The sequence below is a fragment of the Mesoplodon mirus genome (assembly GCF_964341445.2).
Source record: "Mesoplodon mirus genome assembly, chromosome: 2".
Taxonomy (NCBI): Eukaryota; Metazoa; Chordata; class Mammalia; order Artiodactyla; family Ziphiidae; genus Mesoplodon; species Mesoplodon mirus.
In genome coordinates, this window is record NC_138977.1 from 118,523,619 (window position 1) to 118,537,666 (window position 14,048).

A 14,048-nucleotide genomic window follows, 5' to 3' on the forward strand; every position below is an offset into this window, starting at 1 on the left:
GGGAGGAATAATGTGCCATGAATCGTGTGCTGTGAAACCTTTCCTCTCGCCAAGGAAATTTTCAGTAAAATGTCTGTCTCTCACTACGGTCTGGTGCAGTGTAGGGGCTTTTCAGTGGTGTGACAAAGTGCTAAGTGGTCCTTCATCGAGGATGAGACAAGACCTGTTCTCACCTGGGTTGCAAACTAGTTACTGATGTTCATGTTAACTTCAAACTTCTTGCCTTCTCTTAATTCCAACATTACTAAGCTTATGCTGTAGCCCATATTTATGAGAATAAACTGAAAAGTAATATCTCTTCTTATTGTGGCAAGTCAGTTTTTTTCCAAATGAATTTCCCCAGTATCCATATATAATCTTTTCTCTCTCCTCCTTCTTCCCTAGCCTTCTTTTCCCAATGCCTTAGGGTTTTTTATCTCTAATCTTGAATGGAAGCTTCCCCATAAAATGGAACCCCCAATATTAATTTAGGTGAAACCATGCTAGCTGCCACGCCCCAAATCTCAGTGGTTCAGTGAATCAAAGGTTTATTTCTCGCTTCTATTACATGTCCATCTTGGGTCTGTAAGGGCCTTGTCCCATAGAGTCCCCCAGGAGCCCAGGCTGAAGGAAGCTCTATTGTCTTGTAGATGGATCTGGAAAACATGGCCTCTGAGATTATCAACTAAAGAGGAGGAGAGTGGCATGGAGGAGGCACCAGCTCATAATTGTTTAGGCTTAGTAGTGACACTGGCCACTTCTGCTTATGGTCCGTTGGCCAAAAGTAGGCACATGGGCCCAGCCTGACTGCAAGGGAGGCTGGGAAATGTAGGAGAGCCTGTGGGGTATTTAGTGAGCACTTTCTCTGCTACCCCTACTAATTGGAATACTATGAGACCCAAGCTACATTATAATTCAAACAACTTTTGAATATAATTTGTATATGACAGGGAATTCCTTGGTGGTCCAGTGGTTAGGACTCTGTGCTTATGGTGCAAGGGGCATGGGTTCCATCCCTAGTCGGGGAAATAAGATCCCACTAGCACAGCCAAAAAATAAGAAAATAAATAAAACAAAATAAAATAATATAAATTAATTCTCCTTTAAAAAATAATTTGTATATGACAGTTTGCTAATCTATTCTCATAGACATTTGCTGGGGTTTATTTTTTATAAAAAACCTTTTTATCTGCCTTCTTTTTCTCCCCACTTTTACTGAGAAATAATTGACACACAACACTGCATAAGTTTAAGGTAGACATCCTGATGGTTTGATTTACATATATTGTGAAATAATTATCACAGCTAAGCATAGGCTTAGTTAACATCCATCATCTCATATAGATACAGTACAAAGAGAAGAAAAAAATTCTTGTGATGAATTAGGATCTACCCTCTTAACAACTTTCCTATATATCATACAGCAATGTTAATTATAGTCATCATATACATTGCATCCTTAGTACTTATTACTCTTGTAAGTTTAGACCTTTTCACCACCTTCCTTCAATTTCCCTCCTCCCACCCCCCATCTCTGGTAACTACAAATCTGATCTCTTTTTCTATAAGTTTGGTGTTTTTCTTTTTGTTTTAAACTAATATAAATTTGTATTTCACTTATATTTAAATAAGTTTCATGTAAGTGAGACCATACAGTATTTGTCTTGTCTTTCTCTGACTTACTTCACTTAGCATCATGTTGGTTTTAGCATTTGCTGGATTTTATTGCTTCTTTATCAGTTTCTTCAAACTTACTCTCTAGCTTTAGCCTACATTTATTGATATTATTTTTTTAATTTACTTATATTTTATTGAAACACGGTTGATTTACAATGTTGTGTTAATTTCTGGTGTACAGTAAAGTGATTCAGTTATATATATATATATACATATATACATTCTTTTTCATATTCTTTTCCAGTATGGTTTATCACAAGATATTGAATATAGTTCCCTGTGCTCTACAGTAGGACCTTGTTGTTTATCCATCCTATACATAATAGTTTGCATCTGCTAACCCCAAACTCCCAATCCTTCCCTCCCCCAGCCCCCTCCCACCTCGGCAGCCACAAATCTGTTCTCTATGTCTGTGAGTCTGTTTTGTAAATAAGTTCATTTGTATCATTTTTTTTTAGATTCCACAGATAAGTGATATCATATGATATTTGTCTTTCTCTTTCTGAGTTACTTCACTTAGTATGATCATCTCTAGGTCCATCCATTTTGCTGTAAATGGCATTATTTCATTCTTTTTTATTAGCCTACACTTTTTTAGACCTGAAATATACAGACATGTTAAGGAAAAGTGATGGGGGCTATTAATGGCCTCTCCTCTCTGTCTCTCTTCAACTTGGCTATATATTCCTTGAGGTTCTTCACAACTTCTCACGAGGAGGTACATGTGTAAATGTGGAACTTATCTGCTTCCAGGGAGGGGAACTGACTTTATATATTATCTATCCATCTAATATTTATCTTATTTAATCATTCTGTCATTCACTTATTTATGAATTCATATTTATTTGTGGACTTTTATCCGCATGAAATGAAAACAAGTCAGTGATGGTGAAAATTCTTCACTTCGGCTTTTACTGTTGGTGATCGTTTCCTCTTTCTTGGTTGTTCCTTTGGCTTGGCTATTCTGTTTTAGCAACAGTCTCACCCAGATGGTAAATTGTTAGATAGGACCAGGGCAGGTTGTGCAGGGGCTGCATGGGAGCAGAAGGGGGCTGGGCCATGTGGCCTCTGAGCCTAGCTGTGTTCCAGGTTGCAGCACTGACTTGAATCATCACTGGATTTATGAGATCCTTCTGGGAGATGCATTGCTAAAAGGGTCTCGCTGTTTATTGAGGTTGTCCTTAGTATCATCTTGGGACCCTCAGGAATTCGTTTCTATCCCAGAAGATAAGAATTTTATTTAGGAAGGACCAGAGAACCTGCCATGGTCCATGGTCTGTGAGAGAAATAGGAAGAGATGTGGGGTATCCTACAGAGTGGGACAATTACATGGGTTCCAGTGATTCGTTTTGTTTCTTGAGGGGATTGGACAGAATTGAGCTGACCTTCACCATGATCTCCATGCAAAGATCCTTTGCCACTTTTGGATGTGTCCCTCTGCCTTTGAGAGGCAGTACACCCTCTTATGGCCCTTGCCTACATCATGCCACTAGAGAAGTCCATGGCTTGATGATATTAACCCAATGGGAAATCAGGGAGGAAAGGAAGGGGGCGTTACACTAACCTTTCTCCTTCCCTTTGTTCTCTGCAAGGCTGTTTGTGTTTTGTTGAAGAAAACAGCATCTCAAAGGCCCTCCTCTGGCCTTGAAGACCATATTCACGGGAAGACCAGACTAGCCTGTAGAAAACAGCTGGTAGAAAATGGAGACTCTCACTATAATGTATCTTTTGTTCTATGGGGTTCCTGTCTGCAAATCACATTGGTCATTGCAGCTAGTACCAGCACCTGAAAAATAAGAGAGACTTAAAAAAAAAAAAAAAAAAAAAGTAGTAGCTCTTTCTCTTCAGGTATTACGAACAGGAAGAGTTATAAAACTAATAAAATTTGAAATCTCGCCCAATTTATGCTCAATAAATAGTTTAAAAATACTTTCAGATTTAAGACCAGAGGTAATCCTACAAGCAAATACATTTTTTCCTTTCTTTTCTCTTCTCTAGGCTTTTCCTCCAAATGCCATCACTGTATTTTTTTACTGCAGCTCAGTGACGATATTCTTCACAATAATCAAATTGGTCAGTTATCGCCTACACCTCATGTTTGATAAAGGAGAAGTGATTCAGCAAAGGCCCTCCAGAAAGAAAGAAAAGCCAAATAAAGACAAAGAGGCCATCAGTGACCACATAACCAATCATAAAAATACAGGGTAACATTTTTCATTAATGTATTAGTTCATAATTTAAAGGTTTTAATTTTGATTAAAATAATTTTTCTCATGTATGAGTTGTTTGTGAAAATATGCCAGGAGAGGCAGACACAAATATGTACATTTTTCTTATATTTAAGCATACACTTAGGCATAAAAATGTTGATAATCCAGATGGTTTAACTGACTATTATATGACCTTATACCATGCTCTGAAATTCATTTGCATTAGGCTTAGTGTAGCAAAATATTTCACTTCAATGTTTTTATCTCATCATCTCAATGCTTAGTGCACGCCAGAGTATTTTCAGAAAGAACATTTGTGTTTGTTAATATAAAAGTAGTACATTGCATAGAACTAAAATATTAAGAGTAATTCTCAAGTGAGCATTCATCACTATTCTTGGTCTTATTTCTGATAGTTCCTTAAGAGAGCATGTCTTATTTTAAAGTAATGTTTATTAGCTTTTAAAAATAAAATTTGTATACCGTGAATTCTTCCCCTTTTTTATACATATATATATTTTTTATTGAAATATAGTTGACTTACAATGTTGTGTTAGTTTCAGGTGTACAACAAAGTGATTCAATTATGTGTGTGTGTGTGTGTGTGTGTGTGTATATATATATATATATATACATTCTTTTTCAGATTCTTTTCCCATATAGGTTATTACAAAATATTGAGTATAATTCCCTGTACTATCCAGTAGGTCCCTGTTGTCTATCTCTTTTATATATAGTAGTGTGTATACATGACCCCCAAATTCCTAATTTATCCCTCCCCCTCCTTTTCCCCTTTGGTAACCATAAGTTTGTTTTCTAAGTCTGTGAGTCTGTTTCTGTTTTGTATATAAGTTCATTTGTGTCATATCATAGATTCCACATATAAGTGATACCACATGGTATTTGTCTTTCTCTTTCTGACTTCACTTAGTATGATCATCTCTAGGTCCATCCATGTTGCTGTAAATGGCATTATTTCATTCTTTTTTATGGCTGAGTAATATTCCATTGTGTATACCATGAATTGGACAAAGTGGAATCAAGGAAAAAAAATTGTTTGAGGACTAATGTCAAAAGAGCCATAGTTTTATTTGATAATATCACTGCCCCTGTGTTTCTCATGATGGCTTAGCAATAATGGGCGGATTAACAACGGCAAAAAGGAAGAGGCCAGTCGAACCCTCTCCACGCCTCCCCTCCACAGCAGCTCCAGAGGACAGAGCATAAACTCTCATCACTCATCCGGGCTCCTGGTTAGTGGTCTGTTTTCTGTTTCACTCTCCTCATGCTGCTGGAGTGTTGATCCTGGAAGTGTGCAATGGTGGTGACTGCAACTTAAGTGCACTGGTTGTAAATACTGGCCTTTGGGTGGTAGTGACCTGAGGGGAGCACATGGACCATGTGATAAACACCCAGTCACCTGTTCCAAGCACACCCACCGGCCTTCTCTGCAGTCTGCCTGCCCAGCCGAGACTGCACCATGGCCAGAAGAACCCATAAGCATACCTTCACTGCCCTCTCCCTGGTCCTGTCTGTCATTCATCTCAATCATCGTATTTGCAACGCCTTCCCCTGGAATCCACTCCACCACTCCACATGAAATCATACTTAAATCACCTTTATTCTAGATTCACTTTCTTGGGCTCTATTCACTATAGTATGAAGTAGCGCATTATTTTTTCTCCTTACTTTCTTAATTACCAAACTCCCTTTTCTCACAGCACCGTGGGCTTGGTTGGATGTCTACACTGTAGATATTTTTGTGTCCATCTTTGCTACCCGTTTTCTCAGTGGACACTCTGCTGTGTCTTTCCCACGTGTCATTGAGAGGAACAGTGGCTGCTGCTCAGTGTCTGCCGACTGCCTGGAAGTGGGCAGGGAGCTGAGTCATATTGATTGATTTTTGTTCTTTAATTTATTTAGGAGCTGCCCGCACAGGAAACAGTGGAAGATCTCAAAGGTAGAGTGCTTATTCTCATCGTTTAATATTTTATCACAGCCTTATATTCAGTGAAGCGAAAAATAATTTTTATAGTGCAGAATGCCAGTGAATTCATTCAGAATTAGAACTGTACCCAAGATTGCAGTTATATTTTACCTTCATTTCTTTAGCTTTTCATTTTCATTATTTCTTATCAGAATTTGTATATCATGTCTACGTTCAGACTGTGATATTGTATTGATTATATTTCATCGTCCTTTCTCCAGTCTGTGACTCCTTTCATACAGCTCATAATAGCAGATATAAAATAGGATAAATTCATCATCGACACAGTATACTTTTTATTATAGCACTTACACTGAAAAATGACAGAGGAAATGATATTGCATTCTGTGTATATGCATTTCTGTCAAGTTACAAATTTTGTGCCTGAGATTTTCTTTTAACCCTCCCACCACAAATATTTGTTTTACTTTTTTACTAAGATTTCATTTTATTGTCTTTTTTTAAGTTATTTCTGAGATATACATTTTATTTTATTTTATTTTATTTTTGCGGTACGCGGGCCTCTCACTGTTGTGGCCTCTCCCGTTGCGGAGCACAGGCTCCGGACGCGCAGGCTCAGCGGCCATGGCTCTCAGGCCCAAGCCGCTCCGCGGCACGTGGGATCCTCCCAGACCAGGGCACGAACCCGTGTCCCCTGCATCGGCAGGCGGACTCCCAACCACTGCGCCACCAGGGAAGCCCCTGAGATATACATTTTAAAGTAATAACTAGAATTATGACTTATAACATTATACCAGAACATATAAGATTTTTAGAAATTTCATGTAATGTCTGAAACATTTATATTAACATATTTCCATACAAATAACCCAAAGAAAGTTTAGTATTAGTTGGCTTTTTTTGTTTGTTTGTACTGCAGGTTCTTATCAGTCATCAATTTTATACACATCAGTGTATACATGTCAATCCCAATCGCCCAATTCAGCACACCACCATCCCCACCCCACTGTGGTTTTCCCCCCTTGGTGTCCATACGTCTGTTCTCTACATCTGTGTCTCAACTTCTGCCCTGCAAGGTGGCTCATCTGTACCATTTTTCTAGGTTCCAAATACATGCGTTAATATACGATATTTGTTTTTCTCTTTCTGACTTGCTTCACTCTGTATGACAGTCTCTAGATCCGTCCACATCTCAATAAATGACTCAATTTCGTTCCTTTTTATGGCTGAGTAATATTCCATTGTATATATGTACCACAACTTCTTTATCCATTCGTCTGTCAATGAGCATTTAGGCTGCTTCCATGACCTGGCTATTGTAAATAGTGCTGCAACGAACATTGGGGTGCATGTGTCTTTTTGAATTATGGTTTTCTCTGTGTATATGCCCAGTAGTGGGATTGCTGGGTCATATGGTAATTGTATTTTTAGTTTTTTAAGGAACCTCCATACTGTTCTCCATGGTGGCTGTATCAGTTTACATTCCCACCAACAGTGCAAGAGGTTCCCTTTCCTCCACACCCTCTCCGGCATTTGTTGTTTGTAGATTTTCTGGTGATGCCCATTCTAAGTGGTGTGAGGTGAGACCTCATTATAGTTTTGATTTGCATTTCTCTAATAATTAGTGATGTTGAGCATCTTTTCATGTGCTTCTTGGCCATCTGTATGTCTTCTTTGGAGAAATGTCTATTTAGGTCTTCTGCCCATTTTTGGATTGGGTTGTTTGTTTCTTTAATACTGAGCTGCATGAGCTGTTTATATATTTTGGAGATTAATCCTTTGTCCATTGATTCGTTTGCAAATATTTTCTCCCATTCTGAGGGTTGTCTTTTCATCTTGTTTATCGTTTCCTTTGCTGTGCAAAAGCTTTGAAATTTCATTAGGTCCCATTTGTTTAGTTTTGTTTTTATTTCCATTTTTCTAGGAGGTGGATCAAAAAAGATCTTCCTGTGATTTATGTCAAAGAGTGTTCTTCCTATGTTTTCCTCTAAGAGTTTTATAGTGTCCAGTCTTACATTTAGGTCTCGAATCCATTTTGAGTTTATTTTTGTGTATGGTGTTAGGGAGTATTCTAATTTCATTCTTTTACATGTAGCTGTCCAGTTTTCCCAGCACCACTTATTGAAGAGACTGTTTTTTCTCCATTGTATATCTTTGTCTCCTTTGTCATAGATTAGTTGACCGTAGGTGCGTGGGTTTATCTCTGGGCTTTCTATCCTGTTCCATTGATCTATGTTTCTGTTTTTGTGCCAGTACCATATTGTCTTGATTACTGTAGCTTTGTAGTATAGTCAGAAGTCAGGGAGTCTGATTCCTCCAGCTCTGTTTTTTTCCCTCAAGACTGCTTTGGCTATTCGGGGTCTTTTGTGTCTCCATACAAATTTAAGATGATTTGTTCTAGTTCCGTAAAAAAATGCTGTAGGTAATTTGATAGGGATTGCATTGAATCTGTAGATTGCTTTGGGTATTATAGTCATTTTCACAATATTGATTCTTCCAGTCCAAGAACATGGTATATCAGTCCGTCTGTTGGTATCATCTTTAATTTCTTTCATCAGTGTCTTATAGTTTTCTGCATACAGGTCTTTTGTCTCCCTAGGTAGGTTTATTCCTAAGTATTTTATTCTTTTTGTTGCAATGGTAAATGGGAGTGTTTCCAAAATTTCTCTTTCAGATTTTTCATCATTAGTGTATAGGAATGCAAGAGATTTCTGTGCATTAATTTTGTATCCTGCTACTTTACCAAATTCATTGATTAGTTCTAGTGGTTTTCTGGTGGCATTTTTAGGATTCTCTATGTATAGTATCACGTCATCTGCAAACAGTGACAGTTTTACTTCTTCTTTTCCAATTTGTATTCCTTTTATTTCTTTTTCTTCTCTGATTGCCATGGTTAGGACTTCCAAAACTATGTTGAATAATAGTGGTGAGAGTGGACATCCTTGTCTCGTTTCTGATCTTAGAGGAAATGCTTTCAGTTTTTCACCATTGAGAATGATGTTTGCTGTGGGTTTGTCATATATGGCCTTTATTATGTTGAGGTAGCTTCCCTCTATGCCCACTTTCTGGAGAGTTTTTATCATAAATGGGTGTTGAATTTTGTCAAAAGCTTTCTCTGCATCTATTGAGATGATCATATATGGTTTTTATTCTTCAATTTGTTAATATGGTGTATCACATTGATTGATTTGCATATACTGAAGAATCCTTGCATCCCTGGGATAAATCCCACTTGATTGTGGTGTATGATCCTGTTAATGTGTTGTTGGATTCTGTTTGCTAGATCATTATGTAGTGTCCTTCCTTGTCTCTTGTAACATTCTTTATTTTAAAGTCTATTTTATCTGATATGAGTATAGCTCCTCCAGCCTTCTTTTGATATCCATTTCCATGGAATATCTTTTTCCATCCCCTCACTTTCAGTCTGTATGTGTCCCTAGGTCTGAAGTGGGTCTCTTGTAGACAGCATATATATGGGTCTTGTTTTTATATCCATTCAGCAAGCATGTGTCTTTTGGTTGGAGCATTTAATCCATTCACATTTAAGGTAATTATCGATATGTATGTTCCTATGACCATTTTCTTAATTGTTTGGGTTTGTTTTTGTAGGTCCTGTTCTTCTCTCGTGTTTACCACTTAGAGAAGTTCCTTTAGCATTTGTTGTAGAGCTGGTTTGGTGGTGCTGAATTCTCTTAGCTTTTGCTTGTCTGTAAAGCTTTTGATTCCTCCTTCGGATCTAATTGAGATCCTTGCTGGGTAGAGTAATCTTGGTTGTAGGTTCTTCCCTTTCATCACTTTAAGTATATCATGCCACTCCCTTCTGGCTTGTAGAGTTTCTGCTGAGAAATTAGCTGTTAACCTTATGGGAGTTCCCTTGTATGATATTTGTTGTTTTTCCCTTGCTTTCAATAATTTTTCTTTGTCTTTAATTTTTGCCAATTTGATTACTATGTGTCTCGGCGTGTTTCTCCTTGGGTTTATCCTGTATGGGACTCTCTGCGCTTCCTGGACTTGGGTGGCTATTTCCTTTCCCATGTTAGGGAAGTTTTTGACTATAATCTCTTCAAATATTTTCTCGGGTCATTTCTCTCTCTCTTCTCCTTCTGGGACCCCTATAATGCGAATGTTGTTGCGTTTAATGTTGTCCCAGAGGTTTCTTAGGCTGTGTTCATTTCTTTTCATTCTTTTTTCTTTATTCTGTTCCACAGCAGTGAATTCCACCATTCTGTCTTCCAAGTCACTTCTTCGTTCTTCTGCCTCAGTTATTCTGCTATTGATTCCTTCTAGTGTAGTTTTCATTTCAGTTATTGTATTGTTCATCTCTGTTTGTTTGTTCTTTAATTCTTCTAGGTCTTTGTTAAACATTTCTTGCATCTTCTCCATCTTTGCCTCCATTCTTATTCCAAGGTCCTGGATCATCTTCACTATTATTATTCTGAATTCTTTTTTTGGAAGGCTGCCTATCTCCACTTCATTTAGTTGTTTTTCTGGAGTTTTATCTTGTTCCTTCATCTGGTATATAGTCCTCTGCCTTTTCATCTTGTCTGTCTTTCTGTGAATGTGGTTTTTGTTCCACAGGCTGCAGGATTGTAGTTTTTTTGCTTCTGCTGTCTGCACTCTGGTGGATGAGGCTATCTAAGAGGCTTGATGAGAGGCTCTGGTGGTGGGTAGAGCTGACTGTTGCTGTGGTGGGCAGAGCTCAGTAAAACTTTAATGCACTTGACTGTTGATGGGTGGGGTGGGTTCCCTCCCTGTTGGTTGTTTTGCCTGAGACAACCCAACACTGGAGCCTACTGTGGGCTCTTTGGTGGGGCTAATGACAGATTCTGGGAGGGCTCTCGCCAAGGAGTACCTCCCAGAAGTTCTGCTGCCACTGTCCTTGTCCCCACGGTGAAACAGAGCCACCCCCCGCCTCTTCAGGAGACCTTCCAACACTAGCTGGTGGGTCGGGTTCAGTCTCCCCCGGGGTCACTGCTCCTTCCCCTGGGTCCCGATGAGCCCACTGCTTTGTGTGTGCCCTCCAAGAATGGGGTCTCTGTTTCCCCCAGTCCTGCAATCAATTCCCACTAGGCTTCGAAGTCTGATTCTCTAGGAATTCCTACTCCCGTTGCCGGACCCCCAGGTTGGGAAGCCTCACGTGGGGCTCAGAACCTTCACTCCAGTGGGTGGACTTCTTTGGTATAAGTGTTTGCCAGTCTGTGAGTCACCCACCCACCAGTTATGGGATTTGATTTTACTGTGATTGTGCCCCTCCTACCATCTCATTGTGGCTTCTCCTTTGTCTTTGGATGTGGGGTATCTTTTTTGGTGAGTTCCAGTGTCTTCCTGTAGATGATTGTCCAGCAGCTAGTTGTGATTCTGGTGTTCTCGTAAGAGGGAGTGAGAGCACGTCCTTCTACTCCGCCATCTTGGTTCCTCCTCCCATTATATTGTCTTTTGATTGTCTTCAGAATACTTAGAAAAGAACTTTTGGAGGCCTGAATGAACCCCTTCCTTTCTCTGCTTGAAAAACTTCTGCTGAGTTCACATTATTCTTAGCATAAAATCCAAGCTGCCTTTGCTTGTCAAGCCTTATATTTCAATATTTTGGACCCTCCCTGCCTTGGTTTAGAAGGATTAAGTAACTTGCCCAATGTAACGTAGCTAGTAAATAGCAGAGCCAGGACCTTTCTGACTGCAAATATGTTGTTTAAATCATACTAGTCCGCCTCCCAAGCCCACAAAAGAGGGAAAGCTACAAGCCTGAATTATTTTTTAAATATAGAGATTTCAAGAACAATTTCACAGCGGAGGTGATATTTTTAGACTAAGCATCTAATCACATTTGTTGCTGGTGTTATTTTTAGTTTGTTATTATTCGGTCTTGCTCCATGACATTATTCATCCATTCTGGATGCAAATCAAGTTGCTGTTGTTGTTGATTTCAGGTGTCATTGTGTCAGATGACCAACCCGTGGCACCAGTGTCATCTACAGCACCTGGGATGAAAACGGAAAGCTTACCTGCTTCTAAAGGGCACGTGCCAGAAACCATGACCACGTCAGCAATACCAGTGAAACCAGTCATGGCAGAAACTTGCATCAGTGATAAAGGGAAGGGAAAAGGGGGCCAGGGGCAGCCCCCCTTCTGCCACAGATCCGAGGGCGGCTTGGTGGACAAAGAAGCCGTGAAGAAGGTGCCCTACCTGTCTTTGTCTCAATTCGACTTACTGGAGACAGACGTTTCTTTCCAGCCTTGGGGGAGTGAGAATTCCGTCCTGATTCCGGAACCTGGGAATTATGCCTCCATCCGGGAACAGTTGCAAAGCAAGTCGCCTCAGGACAGCCTGAGCAGTAGCTGCCCTCAGTGTAACACCGTCGTCTCCAAACCTGGGTGGGAGCAGGTTTCCCAGCAGGTGGACCTGCCCTTGAACCAGGATGTGGATGACTCAGATAATGAGGTTGCTGTCACTCTTATAGATACTTCTCAACCTGGAGACCCGCTGAGTCTGCACGAGCCCATTAAGATTGTCATCACCATGAGTAGTACCCCCAACTCCATGACAGACTTGGAAAGTTCTCTCCACCTGAAGGTGGTTGGTACTGAGGGAACCGGCTTCACGTGTGATGCTGAGCCAGTTCCCCCAGGGGCCGCTGGTCCTGAGAAACAGATGAGAATTCCCATCATCACCCTTGAGCTGTCTGAGGGCGGAGGAGGAGGCATGGTGTGTCCCGAAGGCAATGGAAGTGACAGGACGCCGGAGAGATTGATGGTGGAGGCGTCTTCCAATCCATGTTCTGGCTATGAATCTGGGGACGGGGGCGATGCCACACAGGACCACAGTCCTTCCCCAGGAGACCCCCGTACAACCCCGTCACCCGTGCCTGATGTGGTCTCCGAGCCTGAGGGGGGCATGGAAGTCCAGGCTAACCTTGACCCATCATCTTGTAGAACCAGCCAGGAAAAGAGACGCTCCCAAGTCCTCAGTGTAGACAGCGGGACAGACGTCTTCTTGAGCAAAAGTTCCGCAGAAGTTATTAACGATAAAGAGCAAACAATGCCAACTTCCAAATCTGACCTGGAGGCCAAGGAAGGACAAATACCAAACGAATCCAACTTCCTGGAATTTGTCTCCCTGTTAGAATCAATTAATACTTCCAAGGTGGTGGTATCGGACCAAAAGAATGAGCTGGCAGAGCAGAGCAAAGAGAGCGGGCTTCCTGGAGGTACGGCTCCACCTCAGTTCTGTCCTGATGATACAAAGAAGGCATTACCTCTCTTTGTCATTGGCCTTCTGTGATTTGATTTTGCAAACAGCGGGGACAACTGTTGTGTAATTGTTGGGTGCTTGGTGTCATCACTGATATTTGCTGAGTGTATCAAAACTAAGCTGTGTGATGAGCATGGATTAAACCTGGCTTATTCCACCAGGAAATTTAAGGCATAGTAATGAAGATTTGGCTTCCCTACGCAAGAATGTTTATTTCTAAGGAAATGAGCAGTTATATTTTACCATGGTGACAAGACCCCTGAAGATAGCTCTTCCTTAATAGAATAGATGCAGAACTGTCCTGGCGGTCCAGTGGTTGAGACTTCGCCTCCCAATGCAGGGGGTGCACGTTCGATCCCTGGTTGGGGAGCTAAAATCCCATGTGACTCGTGGCCAAAAAAACCAAAACATAAAACAGAAGCAATATTGTAACTAATTCAATAAGACTTTTTAAAAAATAAATTAAAAAAGTAAAGGTATGAAAAAAATAGAATAGATGCATTCTGGGAAAGCTGATTGTAAAGCAAATTTCTGTGAAAGGAATCCACTTTTCTGTTGAATTCCATTATATAATCCTCTGTGCTGAATTCTCTAATTATCCCAAGTTGTAAACATAATTATAACAAACACACAGCTCTTAATTTACGCTGGCACCATCCTAAGCACTTTACAGATATTAACACGGGTGACCATCCGTGGTGGTTTGTCCAAAAAGGCCCTCATTAACATGTGTTTTGCCAACATAATTATTAATAACGCTGCCTTTCAGTCTCAGAAGGGTTCCCAGTTTGAGCAATATATTATACAGTTAGTGTCACTTTCACTAATTTACTCTTCATGTAACCTTGCATTATGGGTCCTGTTATCATTCCTTTTTTGCAGCTGGTTTTCACTACCTTTCCCAAGTTAGTCTAGTAAGTCTACAACTCAGCTTTGATTCCAGGCAGTCTGGCTACAAAGTCAACACTCATAAATAATAAACTAT

The 14,048-nt window shown here is 40.2% G+C and overlaps 1 protein-coding gene across 5 annotated transcripts in view; it reads left to right on the forward strand.

The window, feature by feature from the left end:
• Positions 1 to 14,048, forward strand: part of PCNX2 (pecanex 2) — a 295,243-nt gene that overhangs the window by 26,665 nt on the left and 254,530 nt on the right. For 4 of the 5 annotated variants that reach the window (XM_082645600.1, XM_082645603.1, XM_082645599.1 and 1 more), the window contains exons 2-5: positions 3,655 to 3,860; positions 4,999 to 5,119; positions 5,790 to 5,826; positions 11,742 to 13,019. In XM_082645600.1, the coding sequence (XP_082501726.1) occupies positions 3,655 to 3,860; positions 4,999 to 5,119; positions 5,790 to 5,826; positions 11,742 to 13,019 (1,642 nt within the window). The remainder of the gene's footprint in view (positions 1 to 3,654; positions 3,861 to 4,998; positions 5,120 to 5,789; positions 5,827 to 11,741; positions 13,020 to 14,048) is intronic. The other variant, XM_082645601.1, reaches the window with a different exon arrangement.